This window comes from Musa acuminata, chromosome BXJ3-8 (genome assembly GCF_036884655.1).
Source record: "Musa acuminata AAA Group cultivar baxijiao chromosome BXJ3-8, Cavendish_Baxijiao_AAA, whole genome shotgun sequence".
Taxonomy (NCBI): domain Eukaryota; kingdom Viridiplantae; phylum Streptophyta; class Magnoliopsida; order Zingiberales; family Musaceae; genus Musa; species Musa acuminata.
This window is the reverse complement of record NC_088356.1, coordinates 41,997,358-42,015,105: the sequence shown is the minus strand read 5'-3', so window position 1 is coordinate 42,015,105 and position 17,748 is coordinate 41,997,358. Positions and strand designations below refer to the sequence as shown.

At 37.0% G+C, this 17,748-nt stretch overlaps 1 protein-coding gene across 2 annotated transcripts; it reads left to right on the top strand.

Moving 5' to 3' along the window:
• The first annotated feature begins 536 nt into the window (after positions 1–536).
• Positions 537–16,179, top strand: LOC103995429 (DNA repair protein RAD51 homolog 2-like). 2 transcript variants are annotated; one of them, XM_065161526.1, is made up of 18 exons: positions 2,879–3,223; positions 5,135–5,166; positions 5,246–5,368; positions 5,546–5,652; positions 10,096–10,225; positions 10,351–10,464; positions 10,549–10,692; positions 11,550–11,653; positions 11,736–11,799; positions 12,089–12,144; positions 12,774–12,854; positions 13,722–13,787; positions 13,936–14,027; positions 14,120–14,236; positions 14,518–14,661; positions 14,757–14,840; positions 14,931–15,013; positions 15,956–16,179. In XM_065161526.1, exons 4-16 carry the CDS (start codon positions 5,606–5,608, stop codon positions 14,807–14,809), a joined length of 1,212 nt encoding a protein of 403 aa, XP_065017598.1. In that variant the 5' UTR covers positions 2,879–3,223; positions 5,135–5,166; positions 5,246–5,368; positions 5,546–5,605; the 3' UTR covers positions 14,810–14,840; positions 14,931–15,013; positions 15,956–16,179. The 2 variants fall into 2 exon arrangements, with proteins under 2 accessions (XP_065017597.1, XP_065017598.1); XM_065161525.1 differs by lacking the exons at positions 5,546–5,652; positions 10,096–10,225; positions 10,351–10,464; ... (10 more) ...; positions 14,931–15,013; positions 15,956–16,179 and having other exon boundaries at positions 537–3,223.
• Positions 16,180–17,748: the final 1,569 nt, after the last annotated feature.

Here is a 17,748-nt window from a genome sequence, read left to right as displayed (position 1 = left end):
ATGTGAGAATATGATAGGCTGTTTATCCAATAGTATCAAATAAAAAGATATTTAATTATATGAAAAGAAAAACTTCTGAGTGATGCAACTATGCATATTACGTTTTAGCTATTAAAATGATAATATTGATAATTATTATTAATCGTCATCGCTATTGTTAGTTCTATTTTTATTTAAAATAATATATAAAAATACTTTTAAAAAGATATTATCAAAGGAGGACGATAATTTATGAAAATTAATTTTACTTTGTCATTATTATTGTCGTTCACCATAATCTCACCGCGGGCGTTGCAGACAAGTTTCGAACGTGTGTTACAGATACCGTCACTTCGGAACACCTCCCGATCACCGCAAACGGATCCACAGATGGCGGAGATCCTATACAATTTCGGTTTATTTACAATCTTATTTTCTCATCTGGACCGTTCATTTTGAGGGCCCACTTCCACTCGCGGTCGTCACTCTGACGAGGACTGTTCGGTGCATCCGAAGGGGTTCTGAAAGCGAAAGCTTGAGCGGTAATCTCACCACCATTTGTTCGTACGCGTCCTCCGCCTCTCCCTCGGGAGGCACCCTTCCATAGAGCTTCGTTTCATTCCTCCTCGCCGACTCCGCTTGCTTCGGTGTCCGAAATAATGGTTTTCTTCTTCCCCGACTGATCTTTGGGGGTTTCCTTCTCGTGCTGGCTCGAACCGATCCCTCGTAGGGATCCGCGAGAGAAATTTCTAGGGTTTCCTCCTCGCACGCCCCCAAATCGATCGGAGGACGACGCTGGCAGCATGCCTGATCCCTCCTCCGCCGTCTCCGCCCCAGTTGCTGCGACCGCGCCCGAGAAGCCTACGCCGGAAGCCGTCGCGACAGCCTTTGAGGTGGCCATCGATCTGGAAGCGGAATCAACAAATGGAGAAGGCGCAGCAGACAAAGATGCGGCGCAGAGCTTGGCGATCGAGGTTACAGGAGCGCGAAATGGAATTGGAGGCTCGGGTCGTGCAGTTGACGTTGATGCGGAAGTTGCTGCAAAGGTGGGAGCACGAGAGATGGTAACGGAAGAGAATGTCGATATGACCGATGTGGGCGAGGCGAAGGTTGTCATGGAAGTCGGAGCAGAGGATGCAGAGGTCGAGCTGCTCGATGAAAAGGTGGCGGATAAAGGTCACGTTCTTACTGCTGAGTGTGGTGCGGAGTCCGATGCAGATGTAGGTGGTGTCGGAGACCACGATGTACATGTGCAGGAACAAGAACCACCCGAAAGGAGGAAGAGAGGGCGGCCGCGGCTTGCTACCATAGAGGATGGTCTACATGCTAGGTATTTGCATCCCTTTCAAGATGAGAAGAAGGATGGATTCACGGTCTCGGACTTGGTGTGGGGTAAGGTGAGGAACCACCCTTGGTGGCCCGGGCAGATATTTGATGAGGCGGATGCATCGGCAACGGCGTTGAATGCTCAGAAGGAGGGCCGCTTTCTGGTAGTCTACTTTGGCGAGAAAACTTTTGCTTGGTGCGATAAGTCCCACTTGAAGCCCTTCCAGACATGCTTCACACATTTGGAGAAGAAGGGTAGCCCAGATGCATTTGGTACTGCGGTAAATGATGCACTAGGAGAGGTTTCTAGGATTATAGAGCTGGGAATGACATGCGGTTGTTTAAGTGACGAAGCTTATGCTATGCTTAAGGACAGAAAGTTTCAGAATGCTGGGGTTCGGGAAGGGACATATGGTTCTTCTGTTGACAAATCTTGGATCATGAACTCTTTTGAACCCAAGAAATTAATTGACTATGTGCGGATTTTAGCTATGTCCCCATGTAGTGGAGCTGATCGCTTGGATCTGGTTATAGCAAAAGCTCATCTGAAAGCGTTTCGTCGATCAAATGGGCATCTGGAACCTTGTGTATTTGTCCTGGGTCAAGGGCTAGAGAATGATGATGTGAGTTCACCAGCTATGGCAAGAAATCATGGTGAGGACAATGTTGATTTGTCCGCTTTAGATTCACCAGATTCTGGTTCTTGGAAGCAGAAGCCATGGGACAGTTGGGGAAAATCTAGGAAGAAATTTGTTTTGGAGGACCGTAGGAAAAAGAGGAGCTTGTCTGAGCTAATGGGTGTGAAAAGCTTTACTTGTAATGCAGATGGTTTTAGAAGTGGGTCTGGAACAAGAGAGTCTTTGGGCTCATCAGGTAGGAGACAAAAGGTTGATAATTCTTGTCCTGCTGTCTCAGGAAAGGGTAAGATGAAAAAGCTCAACTCTCTTAGGGATCTGACAACACAGTCTTCAAATCAAACTAAACAGCTCAAGGTTCGAGGACGCAATGGATGGGTCAGAGGAGAGAGACTTCAATCACCCACTATGATAAAAAAGAGTCTAGCCGACTGGAAACATAGAAGTGCTGTTCCTGATTATCCTAATGTGCAAGTGAGGAGCCCAAGAGTAAAAGAAGGTGACTTAACGGACTCCTCCTCTTGTGAAATGCTCTCACATCTGTGCTTAGCTGCAAGGAATCCTCTTGAAACATATAGTTTCCTGGATACAACTGTCAGGTTCTTCACTAAATTCATTGATTGGCTGGTTTCTAGTTCTTCCGAGAATAAGAGATTGCCAGATGTCATTGGTGGTAAACAGAGTAGGAGAAGGTTGTCAAGAATTAAGAAAGTCTCTTCGGATTTGGCTACACCTGACTACATTCAAGACTCATATTGGTCCGATATTATTATTTGCAACAACTTTGATGAAGAACATGGATCTGAGGGTCGAAAAAGAAATGGACGATCGCGGGCAAAGAGACCGAAGAAGAAGAAGAGGAAGAAGCGCAAAGAGCAACCAAAATTATTCTTTTCATCAGTCTCTATGCCAAAGGCTGAACAATATCTGTAGATTGGTTCTGCTAGTGTTAGCACTGTACATGAATTGGAGGCTGAAAGTCCCCAAGATAATTTAGAAGAGGATGCCTATGATTGTATTTCTGTTTATGACATATGACCATTGCCCAGCGGTCAGCAGTATAGATTTGGGTAGACATGGACCTTATTAGGAGAAAGAAGACATTGTATCTTTAAAAGGGATGCTGATGGAGAAATTGTTTTCCAATACTGAAGGGAAACATAACATCTTTGGGCAGCAAGCGGTAGCTATAGGTTTAGGTAGTCGGAGATAGTATCAAGATCCAAATAGCACATGACAGCAATGAATATGCTTTAGATTTTGGATATAGCAATAGCTATAAGGTTTTTGCTGTCTCTACTTCATTCAAGTAACTATCTTAGTTGCTGTATGAATTAAATGTGCATCTAATTGTTATCTGTTTAGTTTAATTGTTTAACAAGATGTGGGTGATATGTAAGATAACATGCATACTGATCCTAATGGATATCTGAATGAGCTGTTGGTTTGGTCAGCAAGTTTATCTATCTTTTTGCTTTATATTTGTTAATTTCAACTGCAGTTTGACTTTATTTTTGGATGTTATATACTCCAGAGCTGTACATTTGTGCCCTGATATTTCATGATGAAAACCTGCCCTTGCTGAGTTTTAAAATGACATTTTCAGCTGTTTGTATAGTCAACAGCAATCGACTTGATGTCTAAAGTCGGAACAATTATCTAACAATTTTGCAAGATGCTTAGTTAATTTGTGCATCCATGTTGATGGAAATTCTGATATAGAAAGTGTTTGTTCTTCTCATTCTCATTTGACAAGTTAAATTGTGTTATTTGTTAATTTTAACACAGTGGACTTGAACCTGAAAACTGTGCAACAATGCACTAACCAGTCGGATGTTTCAATAGAGACAACTGAAATATATACTTAGGAAATATATACTTCTTAGGAGCTTTTTTGGGGATGTTTGTTGACAACAAGTTTGAAGGAGCTTTTTTGGGGATGTTTGTTGACAACAAGTTTGAACGACTACAAACTGGAAATCAGGTAGAACTGTAGAAGTGTTGCATGGCATGTCTTATTTAGTCATATTCATTCATGTAATTTATTTCCAGGGAAAAGCTAAACCATGTAAATCTCCTCTTAAATATGGCTTCAATACCTGAAATATACTTCATATATTAATTTTAACTTGGAGTGTGACTACAATCACATATTTGGTTATTGCAGTTCAACTCAACCTAGCATTTCTTGTGAACATACAACATTTTTTTCCTCACCGTGAAACAAACCAGTGCTTATACTATAACACCCCGATTAGTTTCACATTATAAATGGACAAGATTAAGATAGATTTATAAGAGTCTGATGGATGTACTATTATCAATTAAAGTCTAAGTATTTTGACCAGTGGTTTAGATTAAATGAAGTTGATAGGTCAGTTATCTCACCACTAGGCTATGCTTTATATGCATTATGCTATGGTTTAATCTGGGTAATGTTGGGTCTTAACGAGGATGTTAAGCCCTTGAGTGAAGGAGTTTGTAATATCTCGATTAGTCTCACATCGAAAGTGATCAAGACTAAGATAGACTTATAAGGGTCTTGTGAGAGTATTATTATTAATCTTAGCTTAAGTATTTTGGCTAGTGATTTAGAATAAACGAATTTGATAGATCAATTATCTCATCAAGTCGGGTTGTGACATGCACATGCTTGATTAATTGGATATTCTATTCCTTTTTCTGCTGTTTATGGTTCTTGTTTGTTCCATTGTCATTGCATGAATCTGCAAAAAATAAGTATTTGTGGTTTTGTATTCCGTTCCCTGCTGTCTCACTTAAAGTCATGTATCTTCTTACAGAAACTTTGAACGGTCAATAGTACCTATTTATTTGTGTTTTTTCTACTTCAAACTATATTTTATTTATAGCACACATGATATATGCTCCCCTCTCCTTTACTATGAAGATGAATGTGATGAAGCAGGAGCCTTGGTTAATATGATTATGCTCATGCTGTAGATCCTGTTGCTAGCTGAGGCTTAGTCCAATAAACCATAAATGTCATTTGATTATTCTTTTTCCTCAAAAAACATAGGCTGATAGTGGAATGTTCTCACAGTGCACCAACATGATTTTCTCATGCATTGCATCCTACAAAATATTTAGTATCTAGAGTTCTTTATACATTTAAGACTCTTCCATCAAATTTTCATCAACCATTATTAACTTACTGACCATAGTCATTCTGGCAGGATCCCCTCTATTTTGTTGGTGCCACCAAGGAGTAAGCATTTTATACCTGGCAAGTTGGAGTAATTGACTGACTCATTTCTATTATTATTTTTTGTCTGTTGTCTGAGTAGGTTATTGAGAAGGGCTGGCTTGCGCATGTTGTCAGTTGACGCTGGAGCTGCGTGATATGGTCAGTAGCCTAGCCTCTGGAGATCAGAATCATTGAATTTTGAATTGGCACTGTCTCTCTGTAGGTAGGTTACAAGAGTTTCATTAGTGGTTTGGTTGGTTTGACTAGCAATTTATGTCATAATAAGATTTTGTGATGACAAGCCTAATGGCTAACGAATCTATCTTGCTTAGCGTTTTTAGCAGTGTAATATCTTATAAAATGGATTCATTGTTTTGGTTTCTGTGGGTTTCTGAACCAGATATGCAGGTACATTTCCAAACCCTAATTTGATGACCATGTCCATGCAACTCTGCTTACCATGATCCTAAGCAAAGTTCTTGAGGAGGCAGGAAGCTTGGAACCGAGGTAAATGACCTTCTCTTATGCATTTTAATCTCCTAAAGTTGACTCTTCCAGTTGGAAATGGATGTTCAGTAAAGCTTGAGTACTACTAGCTTTAATATTGTGGACTGCAAACTACTATCGAGTTCTAACACTACAAGCTCTGTTTCTAAAAACAATGACAGCTTTAGACTACATTTTGGTTCATATAGGTAATTAAATGGTATCACATATTGCCAACACATCTTTCAGTGAATCATCAAGTAAAATCTTGATATATTTTCTCATAAATCTTATATCGAGTTTATAGTTAGAACTATAATTGATAGTAATGTCTTTTAATAACCCTTATGATTTTATTTTAGGTGTTTTATATTTATATATTTTTGCATTTTTACACACACACACATATCATTTTAGTATTGGAAATTGCATATTTACCCTTCTAATTGCCTAATTTTGTATTACTTTCACCAATTATTTGATCCTACACAATTTATTAATACTTCTGATATGTTTTCAAGAGAGTATTAGTATAAATTAGTTTTAACATTATTATGCTGACAATCAACTATGGTTATATGCCATGTATGTAAGTTCTAAAGCTTTGTTAATTGTAATTTATCTTTTCTATCATAATTTCAAGTGATTATTTTTTGGGTAAATATTCGAAAAAATCCCCTAATATGGATTTTCTTTGGGAGAGCACTTTTACTTTGAAAAATACCTAAACAACACCTCTTGGTGAGCTATTTTTCCCATTTATCCTTGGACAATTAGGTTATTATATTTTCGTCAAAACCAATGATTTTTGGATCGTCGGTTCAGTAAAGCTTTGTTGACTAATCTGTATGAGACCTGTAAAGTGGTTGGTAAAATGTACGTAAGGTACTATCGTACGATGGGTGTTGATTTCGATAAAAAAAATAAAAAAACTTCTCTTTTATCACTTTTCTTCTTGTTCATGTCCTTTTTCTTTTTTTTTGTCTTCTCCTTTCTTTCATACCTAGATTGCTGTTGTTCTTCTTATTTATCTTCTTGTTCTTTGTTTTTTTCTTTTCTTCTTAAGAAAAACATATGTTTCATGTTGTACTTTCATAGAAGCCAATGTTATAACTTATTTTACTGTTACATTCGTTCATTGATTTTAAAAAATAATTTTTTAATTCTAATGATATCATTATATGGAGGATCTTACTCCCGTGAAGTGTTTTTAATTTTTAATGATATTGATAGATAGACAAGTAAAAATTATTTGCTGCATAGCTCATGTTTTGTGATTTTCTTTATAGACTTGATGAGTTTGAAAATAAATTATCTGAATAAAGATTATAAGAAAAAATTGAAAGTGACCTAAACCTTAATATTTATGATGTATTAGATGTTGTTGGTTAGTGAGTTATCTTAAGTGAGGATATATATGATTATTCATATATTGATCTGTTTATATTTGAATAATATTCAAGTTATTGTATTATATATATATATATATATATATATATATATATATATATATATATATATATAATTTTGTAACTCAAATAATGTCTTTGTACATGTGTTTAGAGATAGGGCTAAATTTCAAACATATTGTAACTAGAAGTTAGAACATAAAATCAAACTGTAAGGTTTTCGATTGTCAATGGATGATAATAACTCATGGTTGAATTAATAGTTTTTGAATCACCAAATTTCAATAAGAGTATTATTGGAATTTGCCAAGATTGAATAGGGATAGTAAGAAATACAATAATTCTTTCATTATAGATCAAATCAAAAATTAAATTATGACAAATGTTGATTATACTCCGAAGATGATTATTGTTGATATTCAAAAAAAGATTTACACATGAGATTGCATTTAATGAGTTTGTGGTGATTTTGGAGGATCATAATTTTATTTTTAAGGGTGTTAAAATCGTATGATTATAAGACTCAACCAAATAATAATTTCATCAAAAAATTATTTTTAAAGAATATTTTATGGTTTTGGAGCTTATCTTAGAAGTTTTAAATAATATATGTAATCGCACATCTATCAGGCAAATATCTTGGAACTTTGATGATGGCTAATTAGATTATTTCCAATTGCATTTGTTGTGATGGAGATGGATTGTAGACATTTATAAGAGTAGCTCTTGCATCAATTAAGAAAAAATTATTATATGATATGAAAATTCGACTATTATCAGTAATTGAAATTTATGAATTCTTTCAATTATAAAATCTCAGTAGTATATCATGATTATTGCATAATGTATCTATCTAAAACTCTTACGAGGGATGTGCGAGACAAACATGTTACAAAATTATTTTGAGCTATGTACAAACTTAATGAATATATGCAAAAGTTGAGAAAAACATCATAAAGAAAGTTTCATATTAATATCTAAAATTGAGATAAAGAAAATATGCCGCTGTTATTCAATTCTCATAAAAAATGCATTGGAAAGTACAAATTCGTAGGATGTTTGTAGCTTATCTATTAGCTTATGATTTAAATTACTAATATCAAGGTTGTGTTGAATCCCGGATTTTAATGATGAAATCAATCGATGAGTTTATGATCTAATGTGTTGTTTAAGAAAAACGATGCAAGACTAACTTCTATCAGAAAAGGTAAAATGATTGAAGCAAAAAGAATCAGACGTTAGGCCGGAGTTCAAAAATGGGCATCGACCCCAAAGAATCGGACGTTGCGCCAAGATCGGAAGTTGTGGGAGTCAACTTGTCGATGGATCGGGGGATATATCGAAGGTTCGGACGATGCATTGGAAGTTCGTCGGAAGTTCGCCAGGAGTTCAAATGAACAAATGATAAGCCGGAAAACTTAGAATTACTGTCTTATAATTGTTTAAGTCCTTATTATCGAAGTTAAGTCTTAATTTGAGTTGGGTTTCGGTGTAACCCTACTAACTCAATTAGGGGTCAATTGGGCCTGAGTTGAGGTTGTTTTGGGTCAAGTGGAAGGCCCAGTGACCCTTGTTGGCCCAGGTGATGGCGTCGTCAGGGCTAGCGGTGGCACCTCTTAAGGCTCGACCTCTTAGGTTGTTTGGGCGGGGTATCGCCTAGACTAGCAATAGTACTATCAGAGTCGAATCTCTGAGACCTTGTCAAGCAATGGTACCGTTAGACTAGATGGTGGTATCGCCCAGTATTAATGTCAGATTGGGCAATGGTACCGTCCAGTGTTAGACTGACAAGCAATGGTATCGTTAATTATCAATCTGACAAATGGTGGTACCGCTAGTACCTCCGAAATATGAGATAAGACACTTTTTTGCTTCATTTTTGAAGCCATCTGGGGCCTATAAATACCCCAATCTTTCTTGCTTACAGAGCTAAACCAAAGTCTTGAGATTTGAGTTGTAAAAGTTTTGAAAAAGTGCTATTACTCGGGAGTGAACATAGATCACGACGATCGAACCACTATAAACTCGATTTGCATTTACATTCTGTTTTTCATTGCTATTATTCTCTAAGTTAATTGCTTAGTTCACTTACTTCAAGTCAAGCACAATACGATTTTTTTTCTAAAATCGATGATTTTTTGGAAAGCACTAATTCTCTAAAATAGTTATAGTAGATTCAAAGAAAAAAGTTGTTTGTGTTGATGTTTTATTATTTTAAAATTTTTATATTCTCATGCTATAGGGTTATTATTTTAAATTTTTTATATTCTCATGCCATTGAGTGTAGGAATGATAATTCAAATTGTAAGATTATTATAGAGTTGACACCTATAAGAAAATTTATAATAATATAATATTTTTTTACGAGAAGCAAATAATATTAGATATGATGAGAATATAATATCGTATAATCATCAAGAAACATAGTATAGGTTTGTGAAAAAATAAAAATAAAAATAAAAATTGAATCAACACATGATAAGATAAACATCAATCTACACAATAAATCAAAATTTAAATTTCTTAGTAAATATTTTTATAAAAATGAAAACATACTTTATCTCAAGCAATGTTGATTGTTGTTGTAGTTTTGGAATCTTAGAAATAAGAAATGCTCAAATCCTAGAACCTTTCTGACACATAATCTTGGGTTTTGTCTAAATCACTTGTCAAAATGTTTAAGTTGGAATTATAGCAGTATACTCAAGTCGAATAGTATATGGTAAAAATGTGAAATAGGGATATACAGTATATGATAAAAATATCGATTCAAATTAAATTAATTTTTTATCTGATTTAATTTTACATGAAATCAAGCGATTTTCAAGAATAATATTATCTTTTAAAAAAATATGGACACTTTACGGGAAAAAGTGAAAGTTTGAGGTTTTTCGAAAAAAAATTGTACTATATTTTCCATGGACTTCTATGAAAGTAATATGAGCACATAATCTTATTATTTGTTATATTTTAATTTATAAGGATAAATATGTTATTTTGAAACTGGAGACGGATTAATGTGTAAAAACACCATTAAAGGCGCCACTGTTTCCAGCGACGTAAAGACGAAGAGACCGCCTGCTGCGGCGACGGCGGCAGCGATGTCGAACAAGCTCATCAGCGAAATGGGCCTCCCCGCCTCCATCGCTAACGTCTTCGCCGCCCGCAACGTCTTAACCGCCAAGGCTATAAATACCTCCGCCTTTCTCTCTTCCTTCACCGCCAATCCCTCCTCCTTTATCCGCTTTCTTTCCCCGTGGACATTTAGGGTTTCTCACGCTGCTACTGCGGCCTTCTTCCTCTTCCTCAGGATGCTCTCTCGTTGCCGGAGTTCGATCTCGTGGCCCTTCTGGGATTGGATCTCGACCAGGTCAGGTCGGCCGTCGCGCGCATCAGCGAGATCGCCTGCCCTCCCTGCCGAACGGTGCTTCACGGGGTTCAACCTCTTCGATGCGATTAAATATTTTCTCTGTTGCTAGCATTTGATGTAGATCCGGTGGTTCCGCAGGCGCTATCGCTCTTGGAGGATCGTGCGCGATCCGCATGCCACCTCCCCACCTGCCTTCGTGGCCTCGATGACGCATTGTGCGGAGGAATTCCGTTTGGCGCTCTCACGGAGTTGGTTGGTCCATCAGGAATCGGCAAAACCCAGGTAGGGCATCGGTTTCTGTTCTTATTTATGTTTGTCGTGTTAGTCTGACAATGAACTATGACATTTGCATAATAGTGCTCAATAAACTTCAATGCGCATTCTAAGGCCAACCTTTTGCTCTGGGTTGTCTTGGTTCTGTGCTTTTCTGACTATTTGAAAGGAAAAGCTGGATATATTGTCTTCTAGTTTGATTGTGATGATTTTGGTGTCAATACATGGTTGTGTATGTCTAAAAGTATTCTATATGAGTGATATTGATTACTCTTGATATATTTAGTGCCTAGCATAGGCTGACTATTACAATTTGTATATGCCAATAGTTTCTTTGATTTGTTACCTTTGGGTTCTTTTTGAAAAATGCATTGAGAGAATATAAATGATGAAATGGACAATTTAATGAGCTTTCCGACTAGAGCATCTGAGTGTGAACTTGCAAAGAAAGATGCTGCCAGTGGGTACATGATGGCAGATCTGGAAAACGACCTTTGTATCACTGCTACAAGACAAAAAGCAAAATTAGATACTAATACCCTTACAAATATCTATACTTATGTTTCTACAATAAGTAGGTACAAATCTTCTTTTTAACGAGGGTGTACTCATTAAGCAGGACCAGGAAGTTCTCCATTCATATTTATTCGTACATCAGGCTTAAAACCTCTGTATAGCTATAAAGTATAATTGGCTTTTGTGGCTATTCTAGGGAGCTTAAAGCAGAAGATTGATCTTTGCCATTAAAAGTAGGGTCAAATTTGCAGTAACCCTTATTGCTATATTTTGGAATTATTATGCAAGAGTAAGTGCACAAATTCTGTTCTTGTATTGAATTGATAACTTTCCTGTTATTCTCAATGCAGTTTTGTCTAAAGTTGGCACTGTTAGCGGCCTTGCCTACTTGCTATGGAGGACTAAATGGCCGCATAATATATATGGATACTGAATCTAAATTTAGTTCTAGCAGGTACTTCAGATGTCTAAGCATTATCATCTATTTGCATCAGGAGCTGTTTTTTTTCCCATCTGATGTGAACATCGTATGACAGGTTGATAGAGATTGGCAAGAGTAGTTTTCCTCACATATTTCAGTCAGAAGGAATGGCTCAAGAGGTTTACTAGAAGCATAGTTCTTGTTATTGAGTGGTCTTTGTCTTGGAATGATACTTGATGTTCCTTCCTATTTATTTCTTTCAAAATTATTATGGAATAACAAGCCGTGATATGATGAAACTAAGCTAAACTGAACTACTCATTGCAAATGTTGTGTGTACTTGCTGTCACTTCTGTTTTGGCAATATCCATTTGCCAAGATGATGCCACCTAGTGCATGTAACTCCGGTGGTGATTTAAGAGGTGGTGTTTGAAGGGCTTAAATTTTTCCCATGTTTTCGTTCTTCAGATGGCTGGTAGGATTGTAGTTCTACGACCTTCATCGCTATCTGAATTCACTGAAAGGTATCGGCATGATAACTTCAGTCTTGTTCTTTTTTAAATAACAGAGGAAACTTCATGGGAGATTTCCCCAGAAAAGGCCCCAGTTTTTAATTTTTCTCAAAAGACACCCCCCATTTTGGTTTTTCCCAAACAGTATCCTATAATTCAAAAATACCAAAATTGCCCTCTACTTCCTCATCGCCTCCGCCGGCATCACCTCTACCTCCTGTTGCCCGTTACGTCTGCTGCCTCTGCCCCTTGCTCCCACCGTGAGGCCCCACCACTAGTGGAGAGGGGAGGAGGAGGAGGAGGAGGAGAGGGGGATGGCGGGGGAGGGAGGGGGGAGGGAGGAGGTGGCGGGAGAGGAGGGAGGAGGAGGAAGAGGAAGAAGGGAGGGGAAAGGGGAAGGATGGACGGCAGAGGCAGTGGCGGGGAAGTAGAGGGACAGTTTGGGAAAACAAAATGGGGGTGCCTTTGGGAAAAACTGAAAAATGGGGTATTTTCTGGGGAAATCGCCCCAAATTTCATTAGTTATTTTATACTAATTACTAAAAAAAAATGTTTTACATATATAGTGCAACTTTTATGTTCTTAACTTCAGTACTCTTGACATCCAGAAGTGATATCTTTATCTAAAATTTTCATTGCAGCTTGCAACAGATAAAGCTGATGATTCTCCAGCATGATGTGAAGTTGCTCATTGTCGATAGCATGGCTGCAATTCTTCTGGGGTGCTCTCCATTCTTTTTCAGCTCTTTATACTTGTGATTATGGTTATCAGATCTGTGTGGATAGTATCATAGTTGTTCCCTTAATTGTTGTCAGTTGAATGTATGTGTAATTGGAATTTTTTTTAATCTACAATGACACTTAACTTTGTATTTTAAGCATTGCAGTTAAAGTTGTTTTACATTGAGAATCTGGTCATATTAGGTTATGAATTGTGTTGTTCTTTTTCTGAACCCTTCAAGCAGCTCAAGTTTTGGTTTACACAATGGAGGCAAACATGTTTTTCTTGCTTCAAAAGCTCGCAGCAGTGCTTTTATGTCCTTTACAAAAGCAGGAGATGATCATATAGCCAACTCTTTTATGGTTTAAAGCTCACTATATAAAGAGTTTATCATGTTGGCAAGATATTCATAAGGCAAAAATTCAAGTGTAATATTTTCCTTATTCTTAAGGCCAAAATTTTACTTTGAACTATACAAAACTTACATGTCCAAGTCACTTTTTGGGAAACCTATCAGTGGATTAGACATAAGTTCGAATACTCATTATGATCTCATTACATTCTTCATATACATGCATGTGCTCTTAATAATTATTGTGAAGAAAAAATTTCTATTGAGATGCTTAACTTGTCAAATACAGTTGACATATTCTCTTCTTTTGATGAAGGTTGGTTGGCCTTTTGATGATGGACAGAGATGTCTGAATGACTTTTTAATGTCCTTATTTGGACTCCTAGATTATGTAAAAGGGAATTGCATTTGTTTTTGCAGAAATGAGCTGCATTTACATGCATGATTATATCATAATAATTTTTACTCACAAGTTTCACAGTCATATACTCAAGCCTTTACATGATTTGGTTCTAGGGAGAATGAAAGAAGTACAACTGTTCAGAAGCAACACTCATGGCGCTGGCCTCTATCATTTCTTAAGTAAGATTTTTTTTCTGCTATTATCAAGTTGTTTCACTTAATGAAGATGGAGAATGGAACTATTTAACTTCTAATTCTGGAGCTATACAGTTTAGGGCTTTTACCTATTTAGAAGTTTCGCTTAAAATAGCTGCTGTGAAATCTATAGGTCCCTTGCTGAGTTTTCACAGATTCCTATTGTGGTGACAAACCAAGTGCGTAGTCAGAATAATGATGAAGTTTTTCATTATTCTTTCCAAGGTGTGGATACATATATTCATGTGAAGTGGTTTTTTGGTTGGTCGTGGCAGACTAACTTGAACAATTAAACCTGTATGTTGAATATTGTACAGCTCAAAAGAATGATACTGGCAAAACCTCTGAAAGACTCGAATCTCATTTAACTGCTGCTTTGGGGATTCAGTGGGCTCATGCTGTGACTATTCGTCTTATATTTGAGGCTCATTCAGGTTAGTAGATGCCTGCACCTCTTTGATTAGAGTGAAAAAACATGCTTACATAAACTTCTCGCTTGGTGTTTTATTTTGAGAAAGAAAGACAATTTGAAAATTACCTTCAACAATACCTTTTATTAATGTCTTTAATCATGTTTCAGTTGTGTTTTCTGTACTCTTGTGAATGTGTTTATGTTGGCAATTGTCACCTACAAAAGCTGTGACTACAATGTAAAAGCATGATTTTTAACAAGCATCAGATTTAGAAACATTTTAACAAAATAACTTGATTACAGGTCAGAGGTTTATTAAGGTGTCAAAGTCTCCCACATCTCCAGCAGTAGCATTTCCATTTGTTGTCGAGTCATCAGGGATTTCATTGTTAAGTCATGATGGCCTTGAAGTTATGGGCGCAGAGATATGCACCATTCATTGTCAAGGTTCACATTTCAAAATGAATTTGTCATCTTATTTCAACTACTTAAGGCTTCTTACCTTCTTTATTGTTATGATTTTGTCTTTATGCAAAGATCAGGACACAACATTCTTGACCAGGGGACCAAGTCATACTCTCGTATTCAATGCTAGTCTCCAACAGTTTCTTGGTTAGATAATACCGGTAATGTATCATACCTTTCTGTTGCCATTTTCACCACAATTAAAAATCTCTAGAGCAAGATTTGAAACATCATCGGTATCACTCTGACAGCCAACCGGGACGTCGACCAGGTGATTTCACTCAGTTCAGTTTGCTATAGACTACACTGCCCGATAGTAGACCGGAATCAGGAGGTAGGCTGTCAGCCTGTCAGACATGACAATAATTAATATCTGCATGAGACTTATGTGCTTCATCATACATTATTCTTGTTTTTCAAAGATCTTGAATAAAATTATCTTCAATTAAAAAGTTTGCTTGGTGTACTTTGGTCGTATAATTCAGCGATGAGATCATATTATAGCGTCGTACAGATTTACAGTGTTTTGTAATATAGTCAAATTTAGGAAAGTAATATTGTTTGTAAAGTCTTGGAAGTTCCATGGTTAAATTGTTGACTACCCAAGTTAAGATCCATGACATGTGTTGATTCTGTAGATATATAATGGGAAATTCTTTGTGTTTCTCTATCCCTAAAAGTAGCAATGTCCCATATCATTAATGTATCACACTGACGTGGTTTGGAAGTGAAACATCTTAATGCTAGCTGAATAGTGGTTCAGACTAAGATATCAAGAAATGGCTGCATGGGCGGTGGAGAACCAAATCCTGTGTCTTATAGCGTTCTATGTCAACTTTTATTGGGTCTGATCTTGGACAGACTGCTGGTTATTAGGCAATATCTGCATAAATGTCTTGACCATGGCATATATGGTGAAATCAGTCATTAGTGATTTCAGACTGAAGTTTATAGCAACACATGGTCATTTAAAACCCATGTACTTTTTATGTTGAGCTTTCATCACAAATAAGTTCCCAGTGTGAGAGGAGGGCAAGGTAGCAATTTTTCCATCCATCTTAAAAAAGATTTTTGATAACTGTGCTTCTCTTACATGCTGAGTCATCAACAAATTTGGGAATTTCTTGGGGAACCCAGTGCAATTTTCTGATTAACTTATTGCATCTAGTTACAATATTTAAACTATTCTCTAGGTACTTCCGTTACTGCTTATTAAAGTAAAAGAACAATATAATATGTGTGAGTATTTTTGTTAAACAATTTACTTTTTGTGCAGATGATCTTAAAATCGGCATGGCCTTGCTTTGCTCAATGGCACCAATCAGTCAACTGCTACTTTTTCAGCTGAAGGCTTGACAGTTTTCAAGGATTGAAACTTCGCCAGCTTCAATCTTCCTTGATTTACTGTTGACTTATCATTCGTGTTTCAAATGTGAAATTGATCAAGCACTATGCATTTGGCTTCATAAATTCTTGCTGCCCCTCCAGGTTACCTTCTCACCTCTTAGATTAACCATTTTCAATATTGTAATGATGGGTGTGTTGGTTTGTTTAATGGTGTGGATGGACAAGTTGAGAGGATAGCAAGAAGTTCCACATGGAGGATTGGATCAGTCAGGATCAGATTAACCACCGTGGAGAGTAACACTTGGGAGTGTCCTCGTCTTTGAGCTGTCATGCTGGGCCTTAGCAGCTTAAATAATAACAGTACATAGAGTACTAATCTTGCACAGATAGGAACCTTTCATCTCTCCTATTGTTTTAGTTTTCTTGTAGGCAATAGAGTAGGGATCTGGTATGTCTCTATAGTGATGCCTGACACATTGGCAGAGCCTTGTGGTTATGGGGCAGGGCTGCCGACAAGGATTCTTTTGACCAGCAAAAGGAAATCCTACAATGTTGTTTCACCTGAGTTTGTAGATGTCAGTTTGCATGGGCTGCTGAAGAGAGATCAAATAACAGACAAACCTCGAGCTTTTAACTTTTTTATTAAAATTAATTTATCTAAGGTTCTTAAGGTGAAATTAGTGAATCATAAGCTTTATTATGGGTGGGGAGAACAGAACAGATATTGGGAGCTAGCAAACCATGAACAAGTTGATTGGCTGGCAATTTATATTGAGTTTTTATTTTATAACTTGTATGGGATCTGATTGGCCTTAAAGTTTTTTTTTTTTTTTTTTCACAAGACACGGGAATGAGTTAGAGTTCTGAACAAGTAGAAATGTGTAGAATTTGTAGTGCCAATTAAGCAGAAGAATGGGTGGCTGGGATTTTTGTTTTCGTGTGTGGTTTCACAGCATATATTGCTTTGCTATTATGAAGCATTTGTTAGAGTTTCCTCCAAGAAATTGTTGAGTAGGAAAACTGTAACACTACGTAGATATATATACAGAAGAAAACAGATAAAAGAGTGTTTTCTTCGTCTCAGGTTGATAGAATCTTTTCAATTGCAACATCACCGTGCAGTAGTAATACACGATTTTAATTGTTATCCAATAGCATCTAGGGTTTCTCGAACAATGTGCACATGAGTATGCTTGCAATAGCATCTGCCTCGAGATCTTGCATGGCTAAGTATCTCGATCGTATATGTATTGCAGGTCGCTGAGCATGTATTGTTTTAAGTAGTTTGGTGACTTCAAGTTGAGAAGAAAAAGAATCGTATCATAAGGTTTGGTTAGATAGGAAATGAGGGATTTGTCGGCGTAGACTTTCCATGAACGGACGCACTGCGCCCACGTCTCTCGACCCCCCAGAACACCAAAAACCTCGTATCCCCTCCACCCACCTAAAGGCCAATCCATTTGCCATTCCATCATAAACAAACTATTCATCTTCTATTTTAAGCAAGAGTCTAATGATGTTTGGCATTGATGCTGTTTTTTTTTAATGATCTTTACTTCTTAGAATGTAATTAATATGTCGTCATATGCTTTAATTAATTATATATATATATATATATGTTTTATTTTGTTTAGTAACTGATCGAGGTCGGTCAAACCTGAACCGGTTGACCCGACTGGATGGAAATAATAATGGCCTCACAGGTCGCCTCGATCTTTGGGT

Bases quoted from the DNA above. Each gene is read 5' to 3' on its own strand.
- LOC103995429 (XM_065161525.1), top strand. From the start codon at position 783: ATGCCTGATCCCTCCTCCGCCGTCTCCGCCCCAGTTGCTGCGACCGCG.